At 42.6% G+C, this 24,603-nt stretch overlaps 1 protein-coding gene across 1 annotated transcript in view; it reads right to left on the bottom strand.

Annotated features, from left to right (window-relative positions):
• LOC113610978 (dedicator of cytokinesis protein 11) overlaps positions 1-24,603 on the bottom strand; it is an 84,916-nt gene that overhangs the window by 14,044 nt on the left and 46,269 nt on the right. Inside the window, exons 8-13 of the mRNA XM_027089537.1 lie at positions 15,251-15,385; positions 12,787-12,964; positions 12,292-12,371; positions 10,710-10,793; positions 6,037-6,177; positions 4,631-4,843 (exon numbers count right to left, since the gene is read on the bottom strand). Of these exons, the coding sequence (XP_026945338.1) occupies positions 4,631-4,843; positions 6,037-6,177; positions 10,710-10,793; positions 12,292-12,371; positions 12,787-12,964; positions 15,251-15,385 (831 nt within the window). The remainder of the gene's footprint in view (positions 1-4,630; positions 4,844-6,036; positions 6,178-10,709; positions 10,794-12,291; positions 12,372-12,786; positions 12,965-15,250; positions 15,386-24,603) is intronic.

The following is a 24,603-nucleotide window of genomic DNA, read 5'->3' as shown; positions in this document are numbered from 1 at the left end:
TGAGGGCATGTGGAACAAGCATATCATCTCCTGTTCCAGTTCAGCTCCTTCCAAATATAATGTCTTCCAAATGGCCTGTTAGTTGGTTATGTCCGTTGCTTAAAGAAGCACCACACAAATGAATTCAAGTGTAAAAATCCATCACTGGGACTCTACCAAGTTTTATTTTTCTGCTTGGTATATTACCAACTGTGTTAAGATAGTGTGTTCCAGTTTTCAAAGCATTTCAGACACGGTAGCTCATCTGTTCCAGAAAGAACCCTCTGAGGTAGACAGGAAAGGAGAGAAAACCAAGTGTAGGACGCTAAGTAATTCCCCCAAATCCAGCAGCTTCTAAGGGTCCCGGATTATGGCTGATTTAGCTTTGAATTCCCAAGCAGCAAGCATGGAAGAAAGTGGTTAAAAACTGTTCGGGGAGTCAAATCTCCTGGGTTCAAATGCTGACCCCACCATTTATGGGTTTAGGCAAGTCGTATCCTCTCTACATCTCAGATTGCCCATCTATGAAATGGGGGATGATGAGAGTAAGAGCGCTTTCGTAATCTTCTTGAGTGGATTAACTGAAGTAATGCACATTAAGTACCTGGTTATTGCCAGAGTAACCCAAAGCGTCCCAAGATCCCAGAACTTGATTTTTGGTTCTGCCAGGAGCATGCTGCCCGGGCTGTGACATGCAGCTGGCAGACTGCTAGAGCGGCTCCCGCAGAAGGTATGCTGAGCAGTGCACCCTGAGTGCAATCGCATGCTTTCTGATTGTCACATGACTGTGCTAGAGAGTTTTCGTGCACCATCTCCCTCAGTCTTCATAAAAACCCCTGAACGCAAGCACTACGATATACACATTTTACAGATTAAGAAACTGAGGCTTAGAGACGTTCACGCAGTAAGTGGGTGAAGATTGCAGCCAGGGCTTCCAGACGATACACAGCCTCTCAGCCTCTTGACCTAGGCTTCCAACATCTCACGCGATACAGCTTGACGAGAACAGTAACACCAATTACTGCCACGGCTAACATTCACTGAGTGCCTATTGTTCCCCATGCCCAGTACTCCAGCTGTTCCCCCACACAGCCATTTCCCCACACTGATGCGAGCAACGAATATTATCATTTAAAAGGATTTGACAACTGATAAGAGGAAGCTGCTTTCACTCGTTTATCTGTTATCACTGTTACTACTGCTCTTAATAGCAGCCACGTCTTACTGAGCCAACTCGGCGGGCCTGGTACAGGGCCGAGTGCTTTCTAGGGACAGCACACGTTGTCTGAGCCTCACAGTCACCCTGGATGCAGGTACTATGGTTACCTCCAGTTTACAGATGAGGATGCCGAGGCACAGAGATGCTCACTGTTCAAGCGACCAGGATTCCGGTCCAGGGGGAGACTCTCTGCAGCTGCGTTGCCTTTTGTCCCTCCAGCTTCGAGCTCTCCCCCGTCCCCGGAACACAGAAGGGTAACCAGAGAGCACCCAGGAATCCTGTGTGGGCTGGGAGTCTGGCTCTTTAGGACAAGGCCTCTGGCCCTTCCCTCCTGTCCCACCAAGGAGGCATGGATGGGCCTGTCCCCGCCGGAGGGCGACTCTCACCCACTTCACTGCCCCCTCCCTCTAAAGAACGGGCCAGGTCCCCCCCAGCCCAGTCCGCAGCACTTAGCCCCCAGAGCACGGCAGGGCATGTGACGGCAGAGTGCCCCCTTTTCACTAGCGCCCAACACCTGCTGCCCCCCAGCGGGGAGCCCACAAGCCACAGGTCAGTCTGGGGGACACGGGGGACTGAGCTCTGTGAGGGCATCTGGGAAGGAACTGCCAGGCAGCTGAGGGTGAAGTAACTGGTCACAGTGGCAGGAAGGCAAAACTACTCAACGGACCCAGCTTCCTCCTTTTCCTGTGGTCACCTTGTTGCTCCAAGGAGCAGATGGGGAGGGCCTAGAACGGCCCGCAAGCCCCCACTGTCCACCAAGCCCTGGAGTGGCCTCTTTCTACAGATCATGCCACCCCTCGAACAGCCTTGGTGGAGGCGACGGGGTTGCCAGACAGCCCTTTCCAGGAATGCTGGGGACCCAGGCTGTTTCCCCATCTCTAGGGTGACAGGGAAGCAGTGCAGTAGAGGGGGGAATGCTCCTCATCTCAGCAGCTCTGTGACCTTGAGTAAGCCACCTGACTGCTCTGTGCCTCAGTTTCCTCATCTATAAAATGGGAATAGGAATAGGACCTACCTACTTTACTGGGGGTGTGGTAAGAATTAAATGACTTTATACAGATAAAGTACCTAGAGAAATACGGGGAAAAAAATTGCTGAAAAAAATCTGATGAGCTGAGATTAGCGTTCAGACCTGCTAACATCCAGTCTCTCCCTACACAGTACTGCATCCCAGTCCTAAATGGGAGGAAGATGAAGAAAAAGCCTTCTTCAAAAGAAAATGTCCAAATATTGGAGCAAATGGCCGCTTCCTGGTATCTTTAGTTGATCTGGAACAAGGGTGCAAAATGATAAAGCCATTTGAGGCCGCTGCCGATTCCTCTGAAGCCTCTCTCACGTCCCACATCTTCTATGCAGTCTTCTAAGGCAACTCCTGACCCTTGACCCCTCCTCACATTCCAAACTCCTCCACTCCCATTGTGTGATACAAGTCAGCACTTAATTACATACTGCCTAATGTTGTTGACTGAGGTCTTTCAAACAGACCTAGGCTCAAATCCCACCTTCACCACTACCAGCCATGTCATGACGGGGAGCTTACTTAGCCTCCCTGATCAGCAGTTTCCTCATCTGCAAAACAGCAATAATTATCCTATTTCACAAGACAATGGTGTTTACGTGAGACACCAATGGAAAATTCTGGCACACAAGAGACATGCAAAAAATGCTGATTTTCTTCCTGACCTAGGTTATAGGTGGGATGACCCCTGAAACCACAATTTAAACTTCTTGTATTGAACAGACAGCTGAGCACATTGAACTAATGCAGCAAATACATCATTGGCTTAGAAGGACTTATTTGACACTGTGTGGAAAATTTTAAACATATAATTCAATAGCAGGTTCTCAAATACCTGTAATACTGTCTTGCTCAATCTCTCTTTTAGAAGCATAGGCCGTCACAGTGGAACGTTCAAGTATGTGACAACCACAGTCTGAGTAACAAACGAAGAGGATGTAAGGGAATGAGGAGCAACATGGGGAAAAACGACCACAGGTCCACAGCCCAGAGGTGAGTGACAGCACATGTCAAGTCCCCTACCATTGGGCAATCTGTATCAATGAGCATAATCTTTGACCCTGAAAACCCCAATGCTTGAAATTCATTCTAAGGAGATAATTCAACAAGTGAGCGAACACGTAAGCACAAGGATGCAATAATGCAGTGTTCTTTATGATATCCCCAAATTAGAAATATCCTAATGAGCTCAATCAGTGGAATAACAGATTAGCCTTTAATAAGAATGTGACTGATACAGGGTGATAAACATGATGCTGAATAAATACAGTAGGTATAAAACCGCATGACTATGATACAGTCTGTAGAAGAGTACACATAATGTGTATGTGTTTATATACACACAACAGAGACATCCAGAAAGATGTTTGCCAAAATGTTAATAGTTATCGTCTATAGGTGCTGATTTTTACTTTCTTCTTTATTACTTTTTGTATTGTTCGAATTTTCTACATGATAATGTATTTATTTTTACAATCAGAAGAAAAAGGAACATTTTTATTTAGGGTAAAAGAAATCTCATTACAATGCGAGCTGCTTTGTTCTGCTTCTTCCCACTTTAATTCTCTGCCACACTCTAGTTTCCTTTCAGTTGCAAAAGTCTAGAAGGCAGACCATCAATTCTGCTCTGCCTAACCTCTTATGGAGTCCAGTCTGGTCAGAGGCCAAAATGCCAGGGAACTGTTAGGCTCCTTCCAAAGGGCATTCTTTGCCTCAGATAGGATAGGGGAGCGTAGCATTACAGCTGTGACACAAGAACTCCTTGAATAAAGAGAGTTTATGCTCCATTAAAACTACCTACTCAGGGGCTTCCTTGGTGGCGCAGTGGTTGAGAGTCCGCCTGCCGATGCAGGGGACACAGGTTCGTGCCCCAGTCCGGGAAGATCCCACATGCCGCAGAGCGGCTGGGCCCGTGAGCCATGGCCGCTGAGCCTGCGCGTCCGGAGCCTGTGCTCCGCAACGCGAGAGGCCACAACAGTGAGAGGCCCGTGTACCGCAAAAAAAACAAACAAACAAAAAAAACTACCTACTCAGAATGGGAATGGGAGTTAGGAGGGGAAGGTTATTGTAGGGTCAACTTTTTCTTCAAAGAAACGAGTCTTACAGGTACTTATTGCCTTGCTCAAAAGTATGCGCAGGGGTACAGGGGTGTGTCTGTGTCATCTGCATTCCATCTCACAAAATACTTCCTTTGAGATTCACATCACGGTCTCACTTCACCAGTGTATTATTAGCATATTTGCTGGTTTCCTTTTTTTCCCCTCCAACTTCAGTCACCAGAAAAACATCTATACACAGACCCTACAAGAGATGGAATGCCCATGAAAACACTGGCCTGAAACTATGAAGGAACCCAAGGGTGTTTCTGTTTCTTATTCTGAATGCGCTACCAAGGCTAAAAGATCATTCCTTACCTGCCTTATGTAGCGTAACTGAGATTCAGCAATTCCATGAATGAAAGACTCCGGTGAAGAACCTCTTGAGTTTCCATCACTAGCCAGTTGGGTTGAAGGGCTCCACAGCATTTCACGGACAGATGCGGGATTCAGGTCTACGTGGAAGTCAGCTGAAATCTTACAATTGTTCTTCACATCAAATAAGGCAAGATTTATAAAAAAGGGTTCAACCTGGGAATGAAAACCATTACGTTTTTAAACTATGACTTTTATTTTAGGTGGGGTGAGGGGAGGGACACAAATTACAAAATAATTTTTTTTAATTCCTCTGAGTTCAACATTTAGCTAAAATTGCATTGTGGCTCATTTGCATATAAGAAAGAGCATTCTAAATAACAGACTATCAAGTTTTAACTTCTGTCAGGTATAATTTCACAAGCTATAAATTTTTTAAAATGATGCGTAGAAATCAGAAGCCACATTTAAAGAACTTCAACTGTTCTATGAATAAATTTTAATTCTCCATAGGCTTATTGAAATTACCCCAAAATAATGCCGGTATTACAGAGCAGAAATAAATCTTCCCTTTTGCTATGTTACAGCTTATTGGATTATACATTTAATAAGAGCTAATATCAGTGAACATCCAATTACTTGACAAAAGCTTTGCTCCATCAGCAATTTTGGAAGACATGATTCCTCTCCACAGATGGCATTTGAAAGCTGGTCACAAAGAGAAATTTCATGCCAGATGGCATAAAGATTAACCCTTTACACACCGAAAGTCTGCTAGTGCATCTCAGCTACTTTGTTAGAGAATAAATCATCACTGTGGATATTTCTCAAAGACAAAGTAGAACCCTCAAAAAGATGAACATAAAATGCAGTCTCTTTGGCGATTTTACATTCATAGTTTCAAGTATTCCTAAGCAGCTCAAATGATGCGTGACAGCTAATAATTAGAATTTGCTGTGAAGAACAGAATGAATTTACCCTATGAGGATAGTGAGTGAGGTGGAGCTGACTGCACAGCATCTGTGTTCCTCCATGGCTTTGGTGTTCCTTACTCATGGCTATGAGTCAATTTCACAGAAGTCATATTCTCTAGTAGAATTTACAAATTTGAGGGCTTTCCACGCTCTGCAGACAAGTCCCTCTTGAATGTAAAGAGCCTACCTACTCTACCTGCTATTTTGAATAGGTAAGACTTTCATGAATCCTCTCAAGATGAAAACACATTCCTATTCTGGCAAAATAAAGACATGTATGGAATTCTTCCATGTCAAATGTATCGTAACATGTAGCAATGGAATTTGCATGCAGTAAATTAGTTCTCAGAACAAAATTGAAAATCTTAAAAAAATAAGGAAGAAGTTTCCTTAATGCACTGGTTTAATGGAGGTAGAAGGAAAATTCATACATACGTTTGTGGGTGGTCCTTTTGCATTGTCTCCAACTTGACCCAAGATATTGAACGTTAAATCACGGCAATTTACCAGGAAACGTTTATTGCACTTTTCCTCAAATGGCTTTATATCAGGTTCAATTCCGGAAAAGTCCAACCTCTACAAAATATATAATATGAATCAATTCTCCCCCAAAATAGATATTATATGAATATAGATCTATGCGTAAAAATTGCAAAATCCAACAGTTCTCTGTCCATTCTTCATTTGAACTCTTATTTTTTTATTCAACAAGGCTTTGTAGAGCTCTTATAGTAAGGTTCAAACACAGATAGAGAGAAATCCCGACCTCACCCTCCACCCCACTCCTCTGACTTCATCTCCTATCCTCCCCCCGACCTCTGTTCAGCCCCATTGGCCTCCTCGGTTATTTCTCCAGCACACCAAGTATACTCCCACCTCAGGACCTTTGCACTTGGTGTTCTGTAAGGAACCCTCTTCCCCCAAGATAACTGCAAGGCTTATTTACCAGGGTGAGCCTCACCAGGGTGAGGCTTCATTTCATTCAAGTGTCTAATCAATTGGCATTTCCACAGAAAGACCTTCCTTAATTCCCTATATAAAACTACATACTGGGCTTCCCTGGTGGCGCAGTGGTTGAGAGTCCGCCTGCCGACGCAGGGGACGCGGGTTCGTGCCCCGGTCCGGGAAGATCCCACATGCCGCGGAGCGGCTGGGCCCGTGAGCCATGGCCGCTGAGCCTGGGCGTCCGGAGCCTGTGCTCCGCAACGGGAGAGGCCACAACAGTGAGAGGCCCGCGTACCGCAAAAGAACAAAAAACAAAACAAAACAAAAACTATATACTCTCTGAAAGTCTCTACTCCCTTTCTTTAGTTTCGTTTTCTAACATTATTTTTGATATTTATTTGGTTGTTTATTGTTTGTCTTCCCCACAAAATATTATGTTCCAGGATGGTAGGAATTTTGTTTCTTTCATGAGCTGTGCAGGAGACAAACTTGACATGAATGGATATGGAAAGCAAGAATAACACAATGGCCTCTAACTTGGAAGATTCAGTAGACTGTGATGTTACAAACTTAGATGGGAAATAAAAATGAATAGCAGGTATGGGGGGGTGAACAGAGGTGATGAGTTCAGCTTGGGATGTGTTGAGTTTGAGGTGATGCAAGTAAGTGGTTGGAAAAATAGGAGAGGTGTGGGTTGGAGATCTGGATTTGGGCATCAGTGGTAACCAGGGTGAGGAGGACAAGGCCGGACCTCTGGGGACCACCTACATTGAAATGATGAGCAGAGGGAAAGGCATGTGCTCCTGAGCTCAGCTTCTAACAGAGCTGGGAGATGAACTCTGGCTGCCACAGAGATATATTTTTGAAAATTATTGTTATCTCAAAATAAAGTTTAAAAAAAGATACTGGGGGCTTCCCTGGTGGTGCAGTGGTTGAGAGTCCGCCTGCCGATGCAGGGGACACAGGTTCGTGCCCCGGTACGGGAAGATCCCACATGCCGCGGAGCGGCTGGGCCCGTGAGCCATGGCCGCTGAGCCTGCGCGTCCGGAGTCTGTGCTCCGCAACGGCAGAGGCCACAACAGTGAGAGGCCCGCGTACCGCAAAAAATAAATAAATAAATAAAATTTTTTAAAAAATAAAAAAGGATATTGGGAGTCAAAGAATTCCTCTCACAGAATCCTCCTCCTTAGCTCACACGGCTCAGGAGATCCTGAGTTCATCTGTTCATTCTAATGGTCTGAACAGACTCACATTCTGTGCACAAATGGGAGGAAAAGTATATACTGTGGGACAACTTACTATACTTTCGATAAGACCAGAGACAGGGTAGATGGGAAATGACTGGATGAATCCGAGCAGAATATACTGCCAGTATGGAAAACTCAAGCCAAGAAACATAAGAATTTTTCTCAATTGCCTGAGTATTTCAAGCCAAAACAGGTATTGTGACTGAAGAGTCTTGGATAATTATAGCTGTCCTGACCTTGCCTACATCACTGACAAAATTCTCCTTAAAAGGGCCTAAAATATAATATTCGTACCTGAAAGCACGATTTTCCCCCCAGAGTCTATTTATCTACAAATGTGTGGGACTAGACAGCTCCCTCTTGAACACTTACCTATCTGTGGAGCCAGCGGAGGCAAGTCATTGCCATGGAGATCAATTCTAATTTCCGCCCATTTATCTGCTCTCCTTTCTAGCTTACTCAGAAGGTGGAATGTGAAGAGAAGCTGGACTAAACGCCCCCAGCCCCCAAATCCTTTCCCTTCTGAGGCCTAAGAGTGCAAATGTTGGGACATATGGCCATCCTCAGTAGTTCAAAGTTGGAGCCACCCCCTTCAGTCAGTGTTTCTTTTGTTTTTTGTGTTTTTTAAAATTTTTTGTCTGCCTCTTCTTTGGGGGATGCTTATTAGGCGTGTACATTTTTAATTTTTTTGGCCGTGCCACTTGGAATGTAGGATCTTAGTTCCCCAATGAGGGATCGAACCCGTGCCCCCTGCATTGGAAACACAGAGTCTTAACCACTGGACCGCCAGGGAATTCCCCAGTGCTTCTTTATTCTCTACGGTCAGTGGAAGAAAACACATCTCTAAACACTGAACTCTGGCCAAAAGTGACAGCCGATATTATAGGATGACACTGCCTACCTAGAAAAGTACTCGACACACACAACCTAGATTTCTCTGTAGTGAAACTGCCTTCCATAACCAACACTGAAGTCAATTTTCTGTCAAACTTTCATTGCAACAGTGAATTTTTCTCTCACTGTGTAGCTCACTGATAAACAACTCAAACATAAAATCAGTTCAGTTCCATGACCACAAAAACACTACACCACAGATTTTTTAAAGACACTAGATTGAGTTTCAACCACAGTCAATTGGCTTCTTTGTATACAATCAAAGAGTCTGACATGTTCAATTAGAGCCCAATCATGATGATGAGGGGTGGGATCAAAGGCTCAGACATGCTTGGAATGAGTAAATTTCTGAATGAGTATCTTAGAACTAACATTCCCAAGGCCTGCTATACCCCTTTTTGTTTTAATTCATACAACTTACACAAATAATATAGTAGTGCTATGGAGAAAAAGGGAGAGAACATTTAAAACAAATTTTCCCCAGATAATTTTATTTTCTCATGTGGTATTTTATTAAGGAAAAACTTTTGCATTATTTATAGACTATATACTTTTTCCATTTCAGACTAAAAACTTTTAGTTAGAAAACTGTATGAAGTGGGGGCTTCCCTGGCGGCGGAGTGGTTAAGAATCCGCCTGCCAGTGCAGGGGACACGGGTTCGAGCCCTGGTCCAGGAAGATCCCACATGCCGCGGAGCAACTAAGCCTGTGGCACACAACTACCGAGCCTGCGCTCTAGAGCCCGCAAGCCACAACTACTGAGACCACGTGCCACAACTACTGAAGCCCACGCGCCTAGAGCCCGTGCTCCGCAACAAGAGAAGCCACCGCAATTAGAAGCCCGTGCACCACAACAAAGAGTAGCCCCAGCTCACTGCAACCAGAGAAAGCCCTCGCGCAGCAACGAAGACCCAATGCAGCCAAAAATAAATAAATAAATTTATTAAAATAAATCAGAGGAGGCTCCTCTTTAAAAAAAAAAAAAGAAAGAAAACTGTATGAAGCAAAAAGAAATGAAAACAAAATCAGTCTTCCCCAAATTATTTTATATTGTATTGACATATTTTCACTGAGGAAAAAACTGTAATGCTTATATAACGCGTACTTTTCTATTGAAAAAATCCCACAGATTTTAATTAGAAATCTCATGTAGAAAAATTGAAAAGAAAACCAAAATATTCATCTTCCCTCAAATAATTTCATTTTCTTGTGAAATAGTTTCCATTAGGAAAAATATTTGTAACATTTATACACAGCAGAATTTTTCCATTTTAAAAAATCAGCAATTTAATTAGAAAACATGATGGAATTACCTAAATGGGAAAAGAATATGAAAAAGGATACATGTATATGTATAACTGAATCACTGTGCTATACACCTGAAACTAACACAACATTATTAATCAATTATATGCCAATATAAAATAAAAAATTTTTAAAGAGGTAAAATAAGAAAATATCATGGAATTAAATATTAACTACCTATATATCTTAGTACAAAAAGTGCCTCACTCTCATGAAAGAGATTAAAATACACATGTGCACATAAACCTGTACTTCCCTGCACCGCTTTCCAGTTTAAGTGAGATACATGAAAATTATCCCAGTTCTACAGGCCTACATCAAAAGTGGAAAATAAACACGTCTCATATGACTTGGTGTTCCTCACACTGCAGATATTCACTGCTACTGGATCACAATTGTATTTGATGGGTTAAAAGCACTGAAACCATTGTTAAGGACTCTTTAATTTACCCATTTTGAGGAGTGAGATGAAGTGAAAAGAATATAAAGAACTGAGAGAAAAAAATATATATATATATGTTGTCCCAAACTATTTGTATATACGCTAGCCCTCTTAGTGAAGTTAGCTGTTAAGCTACTTGTTCAAAGTAAGCAAGACAAGTATAAAGCAATAGATATGCCCAGTAGTGCAAAAATCAGTGATTTCAACATTTCAGACATTGTTTATCTGAATAAGCAACTATTCTAGGATTATTTAAAGAAATGTATCATTAATACCTGAACTTCCGAGTCAAAAGAAAAGAGGTTCTGTCTTCCATCTCCTCTACTGAGTTTGTTCAGCTGTTCAGTTTCTCTTCCATACTAAAATTAAAACAAACATATATATATACACACACACACACACAAACACGAAACATTACTTCATTTCCGTCAAAACAGTATTAAATGCCATTTAATTATCTAGTTTATGTGAAACTAGCAATCTGCCACAGCTTCAAAAAATATACTATTCTTGGGCTTCCCTGGTGGCGCAGTGGTTGAGAGTCCGCCTGCCGAGGCAGGGGACGTGGGTTCGTGCCCCGGCCCGGGAAGATCCCACATGCCGCGGAGCGACTGGGGCCGTGAGCCATGGCCGCTGAGCCTGCGCGTCCGGAGCCTGTGCTCCGCAACGGGAGAGGCCACAACAGTGAGAGGCCTGCGTACCGCAAAAAAAAAAAAAAAAAAAATATATATATATATTCTCCATTTCCAATCACTTAAGGTGGATAAAGAATGCTTGCTGGGCAGAGAATCACAGTCACCATGACCCATAAATAAGCTATAGATCAGCTTCTTATACTTTCTATACGCCTTTTATGATACCAAGAATACTGTTCAACCCATAGTACAAAAAAGAAATACAAGAGACTTTGGATGTAAAAGAGAATAAACGAGAGAAAACACTATCTTTTATATATCCATGGTGCTAGCCATGGAATATTATACACAATTCTGATTCCATCACTTTAGGAAAAACATAATGGGCTCTACGGTCTGGAATGACAAAGACTCAGAGGGGATACATTAAAAGCTACAGGGGATCATGAGTGTGTTCCTAAACTTTGGAAGACAGCTTTGAAGCTTAAGAGAACGCTAAATTTCAAATAGAAAAAAGTAACATCTAAACCTGTGTAACTTAATAGTTCAGGAAGAGGAATAAAGTAAAAATATAAAGAGGTTTGGTAAGGATTTAAATGAAGAAATGGGTCATAACCTCCTAATCTATTATAGTAGAGAGTCCACAGAGTAATATATGTAACCTACTAAGATAGGTATGATAATCACCTCTACACTTTCAAAACTGGCTCACTTCAAACACCAAAGAGCAGAGTAACTAACACAAACGCTGTCTGTTAACCAAAATCTTTATCTGATGAAATTATTCATATACATATACATAGGCAGCCACATATAGAAAGACTATGATTTTCATACAAAATTAACATATACAAATCATTAGATTGAATATCATGTTCAATCTTCATCAAGAGCCCCTTGAATGAAGCATAGTTAGTGTATGAATGGCATACAGTAACTGAACTGAATAAGAAGTAGCAGATAAAATCAATAAAGTCACTAAAGTCTAGAAGTACTTCTTGGCATCTAGGAAAAACAAATAACATTTTCCAAACTGTTAGTTGGCACTTACAGGTCCAGCTTTAGGAGTGTAACTTTTCTTTTACCATCTCTACCTGTTTCACTCATTTGTTGTGGTTTTTAACTTAGAAATGACATTGCCACATGGAATCCAGCATTCAAACTTTAATAGCTAATCCTGCATTGTCTCAGTTGAAGGCAAGTTGCCATCAGAAAGATGTACCTTCATCAGTTCCGGATGCATGCTCCGTTCCAAGCTGGCCATGATGTTCTCGGCTTTTCCTTGGCTGCTAGTTTCATCATCTGCGAATTCATTAAAAGCAGATGTTCTAAACCATGCAGACCATTACTAATCACCTAAGCGGAATATCCTAACTATCTCCCTCTCCCACCCCAACCTCTCCTACTAGATTTATTGCAAAGAATTTTGATTATGAAAGCACAGGGAAAACTCTAATGGGCTTTTGAAAATCTGCCATGAATTCCCTATCTGTTTCAGTCTGGTTATATTTCATATGTCAGAGCCCATGTAGCATATCAACTCTTAAAAAAAAAGAAAGAAAGAAAAGAAAACCCTATCAACCTCCATAGTCACTTTTAATGAAGAAGTAGGTCACCTTCAAGATTAAGAGTTCTATATTCACTCTACACAAAGGACATTCCCATGGATTAAAGACAAGGGCTTTACCTCAATAATGAATCATTTAAAAATTCTGACCTTGTGCTGCCTCTACCGTCTCCTTTTTCTCTTGCACTAAACTGTCGGTATTGATCTGAATAATCTTTTTCAAAGTTATCAACCATTCCTCCATTTCCTGCTCAGTTTCAGCAGCCAGATAATGGCTATACTTATCTAACATCTTGAGTTCGAAAGCATGACGGCGCATTTTGGGGCACTGGAGGGGGGAAAAAAAAAGACGTGTTCAGTTAGTTTAGTTGCCCTTTTAATATTAGATTTCATTAGTTTATTTACTTTTACCTCAGCTCAGCACATATGTACGTCAATACTTCCATGAAAGAACTGCTTCTTTCAACAAGGAATAGAAATTCCAAGACGACGAATGACCATGTCAAGCATCTTATTTATCCCCCTCAGTACTGAGCACAGCAGTATATGCACAAAGTTGGCATAAAATACTACACGTTGAGTGAGTATTATCATTTAAGGCCTTCTGACATCCTCCACGTTTGGATAATCAAACTACCACCATAAAAATAAGCAAATGTTTTACTATTTCCACCCTGCTTTAAGTTTTCCTGGCATATTCACAGATTTTCAAAATCAGCCCCTAAAAACAAGCTTAAATGTGACCTGAAATAAACCTGGTACTTGCTTTATATCACATCATAAAATGCAATATCACTGTCTGATTCACTCTGCCATGCAGAATATGAAATGCATCACAGTAGCATAAAAGAAGACTGTAGTTGGTTCATATTAGATTGTGGCTCTCCATAAAAATGATGGAAATGGCCCAGGCTGAATGCTAGCATACAAGGAAAATAGAAGCCTCTTCCTTTCCTCAAACATGATGACACCTCTTTTATATTACCACCTTCTCTGTCATGACGAAAGAAATGACACACTCTCCCCCGCTCCCAAATACCTCAGCATTAATTTCAAGAAAGGCTCATGAATCAGTAATTTTCCAGTGCCTGGTCATCATTCAAGAAGGAACCAAGGAAAGTTCCTCCTCATCTTCAAAGCATAGTAAAGAATGAAATGAAACTGCTGTAGCAAGTCATAAAGATTTATATATTTGAAAATATTCGGGAGAAGGGAATCGTAAATAGAGGAGCACCAGAAAAGGAGGTCAGTCCGGACTAGAGCTAATTGAGAAAATCTGGGAATTGTATGTGCCTTCTTTCAGTAGATAAGAAAGCTGTCACATTTATATATATATAAAAGAAGGCAACTTCTATTCACATAGATCTTTATATCTCTTATATTTTATGTTTTAAAGTGTGTCTTCACTTGCTCCTCATGACAATCTCATTTGATAAAGCGAGTAGATATTATTAATCCCACTTTACAGTTCTGAAAACTAAGATTCAGGTAGGCTGAGGGTGTTGAAGCAACATCTCCTGCCTTCCACTCAATGCAGTGCTCCTTCTTGTCGACCAGGCCACCCCGGCTCTGTAGTAATGGCTCCTATCACACGGTCAATCAACTTCCTATTTAATCATCTCTCTGCCCTCTGCTTCCCACCCCATCCACGCTAACCCTAATGTCCCTGCCTCCTCAAGTAACTCAAATCAGCAAACATTTGGTAAGCCCCTACTGTATGTGCAACTCTGCTAATCACTATAAGGGACCCAGACATGAATATGACATGGTCGCTGTAATCCAAAAAGGAACGCACAGAGCTAAGTACAGTGGTAGCTCAGGGGAGGTGGAGCTCAATTCCATGAGGGTGAAGAAGAACACAAAAAATGTTTCATGCCACAAGTCCCATTTGAGCCAAGTCTTAACAGATAAGATTCAAACAGGAACAGAAGGGGAAGTATATGCCAAGCAGAGAAGCAAATGTAAGAAAGGCACACAGGCGTGAAACTCAGTGGAGTGCTTAGCCTGGCGTGACTAGAGCACAGAATGTGTATGGGGATGCAGGGGGATGGGGTTAGTAAGGTCAAATCGCTGCGGGCCTGCAATGCCCTGGTAAGAGATTTCGAGCTCACTCTGCAAGACAATAAATCAACAGCCAAAAGGGTTTTTGTTTTTGTTTTTTTAACGTCTTTACTGGAGTATAATTGCTTTGCAATGGTGTGTTAGCTTCTGCTTTATAACAAAGTGAATCAGTTATACATATACATATGTTTCCATATCTCTTCCCTCTTGCGTCTCCCTCCCACCCACCCTACCTATCCCAGTGAAGGACCCCATCTCCGTCTTAGGAAGCCGGATGACACATCAGAAGGCAGGAAGGTGAGACTCTAGGCAAGACAAGATAAAAGGGGGAACCAGAGGAAGACAGTGAGAATGGAAAGAAGGTAAGAGATTCAAGAGGCACCCTGCAGCAGACTCCAAAGGACTGGGTAAAAACTTGAATAGTGGCACAGAGGGAGAGTGGGAACTCTGAAGAGGATTCTGAATTGCTAGTATGAACGTTTTGGTGGATGCAGATGTCATTAACCAAGGCAGAAAAAGCCTGAGGTTCTTAAAAGTTGATCGATAACCCTACCTGGACAACATCAATGCAGGCGTCCAAGTAGATGCAACCTTTAGATTCTTTTGAATTTTTCTCATCTTTATAGGAATTGAGAATATACGAACCATCGGGAAGCTGAGTTAAGTAAAAATACCGTCTCTTGAACACCTATGGGGGAAAAAACAGCAGTGACACATTTGTTATGTAAACATTGCATTTGAACAAGAAACCTTGAAGGGCTTGCCACACGCATTATATCTGGACAATCTTCAGACAACTTGGGGAAGTCATTAGGAATTACCATTATCTTGATTTTGTTTTAAGATGGAGAGCTTCAAGTCAAGTGGTTTACTCTCAGTCAAGTATCTGGAGAAGTTTTAACACTTTAAAGTTCACAAAGCAGTTTTGTATCTGAATCACTACATTTCGCTACAGCATCCTTCTCCTGTTTAATTGCAAACCATGACTGGATTCTTATAATCTCGTTCACCTCCCCACAAATCTAAGGGTGTGTACACACACACACACACACACACACACACACACACACACACACACACACACACACACCCTCTATCATATAGTTACTTATCACCTGCACATCTTATTGCACTCACCTATGCTGCTCCAGTGTCCCCACTGCCGAGAGTCCAGCTTATAACACACTCACAGGGAAATACTGAGAGCAGTGAGATGCCACCAGTTGCTGTTCAGCGCCCTGTATGCTGAGATTTGAGTCAAAAGGCCCAATGTGATTGGGCCACGCGTTTGAAATTAGGGATTCACAACAGTTAAGGAGTAGCCTGTTGCTACAACTCACAGCGAAGCCCACAGCAATGGGGAAAAGGAGGAAAAGACAGCCTGATTCATTTATTCTGCCCCTCTACTCTCCCTTAAAAGACTCTTGGACCTGATGAAGGAAGTGGAAAAAGGGTTAGGGTTAGGATTCAGAGCTCTCTGATGAATCTATGCTTCTTTCAGTAAGCCACAGACTGCACGCTGTGTTCAGCATTTGTTATAGTAAAATTCCCCTGGTTAAGAGATCTAAAATCATTTCAGGACGGGAATGGGAAGACAGACTAGGAAATAGCCTCTTGGTGATCATATTGAAGAAACGCATTCCTATGCATCTTGTCTTACTCACAGAAGTCAGCTTTAAGACCTAAGCTGGCCATTTTCAATCACCCATCTGATAATCCAGTACGATCTCTGACTATTTTAAGAACTTTAATTATGGAAAGAGTATTATTTGGCAAGATTATTCTTGAAAACTACTTAACTCCTGGCAAAGTATCTAAGATAGCAACAATTCATTTCTCCATGGCATGAGAGTAAGCAAAATATAGAAGTAGGTTAAGGGGCATTTCTTTTAAGGAAAACCAGTAAAAAGAAATCATACGCTTGTAGTTATTTTTGACTTGTTCAAATATCACTGATCTTAGAATGAATGACAAAAATATACCAGTGTGAGGAACACCCTAACAGGTTAGACTGGTAAATGCTTACTGCTTCTGTTTCAGGGAGGGGCCCTGTGGGCTACATGGCATCAACAGAAAGAAGTCCAAGTAGAAAATACCACTTTGTTTTTCAATGCCAATCAGGTAAACATTACTGCATCAGTATACAAAGGCACAGAAAGTGTGTGTGTGTGTGTGTGTGTGTGTGTGTGTGAGATCTCATTTTACCCACATTTAAGTTTACTGCAACTATAATGAAGAAATCTAGATTCATATATAAGGAAAATGTTAATCATAACGGTGATCATATATATGTGTATAAATATATATATATTTATGTTTGCTTATTTTCATGACAGTGGTTCATAGCTGTTATTAAACTGATGGAACCAGAAGACCTAAAACGACATAATGAGCTGATTTCAAATGAACAAAACACCACTTTTTAGAAGTTATCACAATACTTATGTATGACAAAAATTAAAATACATTTTCCAGGCAAAAGTTAACATAAAAAAAATTACAACCAGATTAGAATCTGAACCATGATCAAATCTAAAACTCAAAGTTCATAGATTCAGTGGTACAGTCTGTAGACTCCATTGGCACAGTCCTTAGCCAGCAACAGAGGAAGGGAAAACAGAGCAAAACATCTGTGGCACACAGTCAAATTATAGCCTGCAACATTTTTTTATGTACAGCTCCCTCACCAAGCAAAGATGTTTTGTGGCAGCCGCCATTGCCAATATTAGCAAAGCACGATCATCACAATAGAGATGGAAAGGGATCTGAAATTACAGTAAATCACTTCCTGTAACACTGCAATTATGTCTAAATGTGACACTGAGGTAAGGCAGTTCGTGAATCTGGGGAGAGAGCAGATGCCTGAAAGTCATACGATCTTGATTCTCACCCAGCATTCCTGCTCCCCAGCAGCGAAACCGTCCTCAAGACTCGGCTTCTCTCTTTCCTCACTTGTAAAATGGTGGGATCAGATCAAATGATCTGTAAGATCCTCTTTTTTTTTCATGATCTACAAATAATTTTATTGAAAATGAACAAATAACACAGCAGCCTTCCCAGCTGGGGCCCACACTCCCCAAGCGATTTCCTACAGGCTTAAAGCACTCAGTTTTCACAGTAAGGACATTTTTTAAAAAATCATTTCTAGAGACAGCAGACTCTGCCCCAACGACAGATCTGTAAGATCTCGAAGACGTCTTCTCATTCTAATATTCTATGATATATGTTGGGTTTCCACTTCCGGGAAGCTTTTAAGGTACTTTTCAAAGAAGAAAGGGGTATCCTAAATCTCATATGGAACCAAAAAGGGAAGTCAGAAACAGGGCTTTTTTTAATGTTGCTATTTAGGGTACCGGTCTACGTTGTTTTTTTCCATTTCGAAAAGAAGACAACTGTTAAAATGATGACTGTATAGAACAGTGGTAATTACCCTATATCATACCTTTCATCTGAAGGCCTCAAGTCCTTTGTAACCAAGAGCTAATTCTTTTAATGTCACTTGACGATAAGCGTTATTATCCACATTTTACCTAACAGCAAACTGAGGGACCAAGACCTCACTCAAGTTCACACAGACAAGTCGATGGCAGAACTGGAATCAGAATCACAGGACAATGACAAAGAGAATCTTGCCCAAACCTTCCAATGGCTTCCCATCAAGGTTAGAATAAGACCCCAAATCCTTCCCCCATAGCCTGGGATGATGTGCTGGCTCTGACCTTGGATTATCTCTTGGATTTTATTTCTAATTATGCTGCTCCAGCTGTACTGGCTCACCTGCTGTTCCTCAAACAAAAAACCTTCTTCAGGCCTTTGCACGTCATGTCCCCTTGGCCTGGAAGCCTCTTGCCCCACATATCCACAGCTTCTTTCAGGTCTTCACTTGAATTTTACCTCCTCCGAGAGGCCTTCTATGACTACCTGCCCTCATGGCGGCACCTTATTTTAGCTTTTTCATAGAACGATCACTATTCAAATATATCTTATTCATCTATCTATTTATTTATTTGCTGTCTGCCTCTTTTAAACTGTTAAGGTCCAAGTCTCATCCACTGCTGTAGCCCCAGTACCTGTAACAGCGCCTGGAAAGCAATAAAATTTTGCAAATGAACGAGGAATGAATGAATAATTCATTCTCCAGTACAGATTCTCCAGCGGTTTCATCGAATAGAAGCGTGTTTCTCTGTAACGCCCATATTCTTTTTCCTCCTCCGCACCTTTATTATTTTTCCTAGATGGTGAACACAGCTGAAAATTCCCCACCGTACTCAGTGAGAGGCATGGTTCCTAATGAGTGGCCCACTCAGACCACCCAGAAGAATAAAATAGAGAGTTAGCCAAAGGAGATAATTCTCTGGGAACAGGTCCTGCCAAGTCTCCTGAAGGCCCTGAGCTGTCTGGATGACAACCTTTTGAACACTTACCATATGACCCTTTCTGGAGCAGGAACAAAGGCCTTTTGTCACTCGGTTGAATCAAAGATGGAAGGCCAGAAAGTTCGAGCACCTAGCATCCTCAAAATGAGGACAGCCTTTTATCATTTTATATAACAAATCTCAAAGGTGTTTACCTACGTGTGTTCCCTAGAGGGTAATTATTTACTGCTAAATTCTATGAACCAGGAGCCCTGAGAAAGGATGGTCTGAAGGCTTTGGCCAAGTAGGTGGGCCAGGAGCAATGTAGAAATGGGGCGGGGGAAACTTACTTGACTCATGTCTCTGATGGAACAGGAAAAAAGAGGCAGCGAGGAAAAGGAGAAAGCCGGAGACACACTGGGTCTCAGAGCTGTTCGAAGCGAAGATGAAAGAAACAGTGGGGAAGAAAACCCCACGACTTATCAGACAATTGAACTGCAGTTAATTATACCAGAATGTCAGCAACGTCATCCTGCCGAATACCCCTACCAGTAGGTTGGCAACCTGATATATCACTCATCGCTCTCCACTGTATCATATTACAGTCCTACCAAGTTTTAATATATTATATAGGTCTACTGTCTGGGAGACTGGTTAAAACTCAAATAGCTTTTCTTTGATAATTCTACCATATCTAGGCACTGGAGATGTTTTAACTATTTAGTTTGAAGCAAAGTCTAAAAGGAGGGGTCTACAATCCACCCTTCTCATTAGAGACAAATTATCTTTCTTAGAGCATGTCATGGCCCTGCTCAAATTTTCAATGACCCTCAGTTACCCACGTGGTAAGGCTCCCGTGCGTGATCTGGTATTCAAGGTGCTCTCACGGTCCTACTAATAATACAAAATAATAACAATCTGTGACATGTGGGGAGTGCCTACTACATTACAGTTTCTGGCTAAGTGCTTTTCTCATATTACATCAGTGAATCCTCATAATGGCCTCGTGTGGTAATTACTGTTATCATCTCCATGTTACAGAGGAGAAACTGAGGCACAGGGTAATACCAAAGGACCAAATCGACTCCATCTCCCAAGACTACCCAACTTCACCTAACACACTTGTCCTGTACACACTGCCTGCTACACTCACCTCCTTTCTGATTCCCTTCCTTGGAGGCCCCACCTCCTTCAAGAAGCCTTCTCTGACCCCAGATCACAGATCTGGACTCATATAGCACGGGGTCTCTGTACCACCTTGAAACAATACATTATTATTGTGTGTCTCATCTCCCCAAACAGGTTTAAACTCTACGTGTTACACCTCTCTCTCTCTCTGCCCTCCACAGTGCCAACACCTTGTACTAATAAGGTATTCAAGATATACTTGGTGATGATGAACTCATTGATTCCTAATACTGTCTGACACATAAGAAGCCCCTAATACATGGTTTTAAACAGTCACCAACGAATGAGGGAAAAGTAAACAAAAAAAAACAAATTAGGGCTTCCCTGGTGGCGCAGTGGTTGAGAGTCCGCCTGCCGATGCAGGGGACACGGGTTCGTGCCCCGGTCCGGGAAGATCCCACATGCCGCGGAGCGGCTGGGCCCGTGAGCCATGGCCGCTGAGCCTGCGCGTCCGGAGCCTGTGCTCCGCAGCGGGAGAGGCCACAACAGTGAGAGGCCCGCGTACCGCAAAAACAAAAAACAAAAAAAAAACAAATTAGTGAGAAATCCCTTCTCCGGTAAAATGAGTGTAATCCGTTTGTTAGCTGTGAGAGACAGACTAGCAGACTTGAGTGTACAGTGTATTAATATATCAAAAATAAAAGATTTCCTCTTCTCTTTGTTCCAGTAAACATAGTGACCTTGGCCTCCCAGCAATTAGTTTAGCATCAGCTGTGTTTTCTTAGGTAAAATCCTCTTTTGATTTGTTCTTCTCCCGCTGCAGAAGGCCAAAAACCCTCCCGTAACAGTCAAAGAATAAGTGAGAACTTTTAGACTCTGGATATATAACAAATGGCTCTGTTTTGTGCAAAGAAGAAAAAAGAAAGAAAGAGAGAGAAAGAAAGAGAAAAGAAGGAAAGAAAGAAAGGAAGGAGGGAAGGGAGGGAGGGAGGGAGGGAGGGAGGGAAGGAGGGAACCAGAAGTGAGTCATCCATCAAGCAGTTGAACTTGCAACCCTGATAACATACCCAGACACTTCAATGTTTAATTGCTACGAACGGGGAGGAGGGAGCTTGAGAAATGTGACCAAATTGAGCCAAGAAGATGCATAAAGGTGGGTGTCCCAATGGGTTGGCCAAGAATCTATAGCAGATTTTTTTAAAATGAAAAACCACCGTCAAGATCAGATTCTTCCTTATTCCATACATCATTATACCCCTTAGGAAAAACAGTTCTAAATACCATGCATGGGAAGGTCACGTCCAATATCAGAGCTATCTAGTCCACACTAAATTCCTTCACGGATATGGAGAGAAGCTGAGAAAAGCAGATGTCTCTAGCAGCTACTTGGGAAAGAGAGCATGGAGGTTTCTGTTAGGACCGCAGTTTCTGCCTGAGAGATCGTTTATTCTCTATGCTATCTAAAACTTCTCTCCAAAACTTTCCCAGGAGCTGAAGAGAGGCAGTGGGGCGTGTTCTCATTATCTAGAAGGTACAAATTGGGGAAATTAATCACCTATGACAAGGCCTGTCTTGTTTTAACATGAACACCGGGAACAAAGCAATTATGAGCTGAGCAAGGTGGTCACCGTGCCCAGACAACCAACAGAGCTTCTGCGAGAGCTGCGTGTGGCCAACAGCCGCCTCCGTGAAAGGACATGCTCGGGCACTGAGAACTGTGACTTGGAGAGTGACACACATCATTAGCAGCTCTCCTGTAGCCTGGGTTCCTCACGGCTAGTTCTCAGCCAATAATGGGGAAGCTCAGCAAGCACTTCTGGGAAAATAATGACAACTGCAGAAAATAGTGCAGACTATATCTAAGCTGACCTAGCTGGTGGAAAGGTGTATACTGGGGAAAATACAAAGGTTTATTCCATAAATACAGGGTCTTCCAATCTTCCAATATGAAGAACTCAGCTTAGTTTCTTCACCAGCCCCTTTTCCCTAGAGCCCGTCACCATCGACTTGAATGTTCTTGCAAAACTGTCTGGCAGCTAGTTAGGGAGGCTGAACTTTCTAAAGCGGCCCATATACAAATTACTTCGGCTACATTATTCACGTCGCATCACAGGTCATGTGGTTGCCTTCTCAAAAGAACTTATAAAGTAGGAGTCTTCTGATTTCCTTTTATCTCCTGGACGTTGTGGAGTCTTTTCTAACCCTCTTTCCTCCGTTTTTTTTCTTTCTAACCTCTCATGATTCTCTCTCTCTTCCTTCCGGGCTATTAGATTGCCTTATTTCTGAGAGTCAAAAGGGCCAGGAAAAGGACTCGGACTTGTTGATAAAAAAAACAGTGTAAAGTGGTCATGCATGATTTCAAACTTTCCAAAGGACTGATTCTACATAGTTTTTAATATCCAGAAATTTTTAAGTGAATAAAGATCTGTAAGCTTACACCTCACTCTAAAAGACACCAAGCTGCCCTGCTTTAATCCTGTCATCCCCAGAAGGATCTGCAGGCCGGTGTCTAACCACAGCACATCCAAGAAGTGCAGATAAAATAGGAGGGAAGACGCACGGCTCCAGTAGGCTGTTACTTGCCAATGAGTCATGATTAATACCCAGATCCTTCTGCTGTAGCTTCCCGGTTAGTCTGCTGTGTATTTGCAGGGGCCGTCAACACTTGAATTTCCTAATAGAAACGGTTCTTTGCTCTCAACTCTGCGAGCTCTAGCCCTGTGGTGCTCATCGCTGAAGCCAGCAAAGCTTGTCATCAGTGTGGGCTGGAGTTCCTTGCAGGCAGGGGACTCTGGATACACCAAAGGTAAAACTGCCACCACGATCAGGAAAGTGACTCAGCCAACAGCATACGTGAATCATCTTCCCATTTGCTTAGGAGAGGCACTAATACGCTTCACTTCAAAGATGTACATGGCAGAAACAGATAGGCAGAATTTTTCCTTTCAGAATGTCTCCTGAACTTTGCAGCCCTTTACTGCAGTTCTTCTGTCTATGCCTGAGCCAATCCAGGCCTGAAGCAGGAAGAATGTGTACGATCCCCCATCCTGCACAGGGCACCCAGGGATACAAGCCTGAGGCCTCCAGTGCACCTCAGCTCATGGGCCTGGATTTCTGCTTTGGCCCTCGCTCCAACCTCCAGCCTGACAACGACGAAACTGCCACCCATGCCCAATCCTCTCCCTGCCCTGCTCCATACTCACACGCCCTCTGTTTACATAGGGAGAGAGGGCACAGTAAACACTGCAAGTTTCCGTGAATTTCAACGATGCTAAACTAAATAAGAGTTCAAACACAGTTCTTATAGGAAAAAAAATATCTTGGCAACATCCCTGACGCCTTTAACTGAATCTGGCTGGACCTTCTGGAGGTGAAACCAGAAGAACACGGGGTGTATTTCCAGCTCCCAGAAATCCAAAATGGAGAGCCACAATCCAGAATAAAGAATAGCCGGGATAAATGAGCTCCATAACCAGAGACAATTCCCAAAGCTCATTAACGGCCTTTATATCTCAAATTATTCCTCACACATTTTTTTTTTAAAGAACTGTGTAGCACAGACGACCAAATTGGCTTACCCTTCTTCTCCTTCCTCTGCCTACTGTTTGGTAGAGGTTTTAAAAGAAATAAGTGTTTTTATGTTATGTGAATTATATGTCACTTAAAAAAAAGAAGAAGAAGAAAGAAGCGGCCAAAATATGAACAGCTGGGGATAGAAAAGAGGAAAAGCAAAGAGCCTAGCTCAGCAGCAGCAGAGCAACAATTAGCTGGAAACAAGCAGCAGCTGTCCCCTTCAGCCGGGCCACGTGGTCACCAGGTTGCCTCAGACACCCCCCCACCCCCCCACCCGCCCCCCCCAGCCCCCCCACCCCAGCCCTGCTTCATGAATTTATGGTTCCTGCCTGGCCTTTGTAAGCAGTGGAGTTTGCAATCTCAGGGGTAGACAATACAAAAGCTAAACAATCAATCTTTGACTAACTGATTGAATTGCTTTTCTATTTCTGTTGTAACAAATTACCACAAACTTAGAGGCTGAAAACAACATAAATGTATTAGCTTACAGTTCCGGAGGTTAGAAGTCTGACATGGATCTCACTGGGCTAAAATCAAGTTTAGAGCAGAGCTGTGCTCCTTCCCAGAGGCTCTAGGGGAGAATCCACTTCCTTGCCTTTTCCAGCTTCCATTTCTTGGCCCTTTCTCCAGCTTCAAAGCCAGTAACACAGCATCTCTCTCTGACCCTGCTTCTGCCCTCACATCTCCTTCCCCAACTCTCCTCTTCTGCTTCCGTCTTCCAGTTTAAAAGGACCATGATGGGCTTCCCTGGTGGCGCAGTGGTTGAGAGCCCACCTGCCGATGCAGGGGACACGGGTTCGTGCCCCGGTCTGGGAAGATCCCACATGCCGCGGAGCGGCTGGGCCCGTGA

This window comes from Aethalodelphis obliquidens, unplaced genomic scaffold (assembly GCF_003676395.1).
Source record: "Aethalodelphis obliquidens isolate GAN/ISIS:26980383/991018 unplaced genomic scaffold, ASM367639v1 scaffold66, whole genome shotgun sequence".
Classification (NCBI taxonomy): Eukaryota; Metazoa; Chordata; class Mammalia; order Artiodactyla; family Delphinidae; genus Aethalodelphis; species Aethalodelphis obliquidens.
The sequence above is the reverse complement of the archived record's forward strand: the minus strand, read 5'-3'. Positions and strand labels throughout refer to the sequence as shown.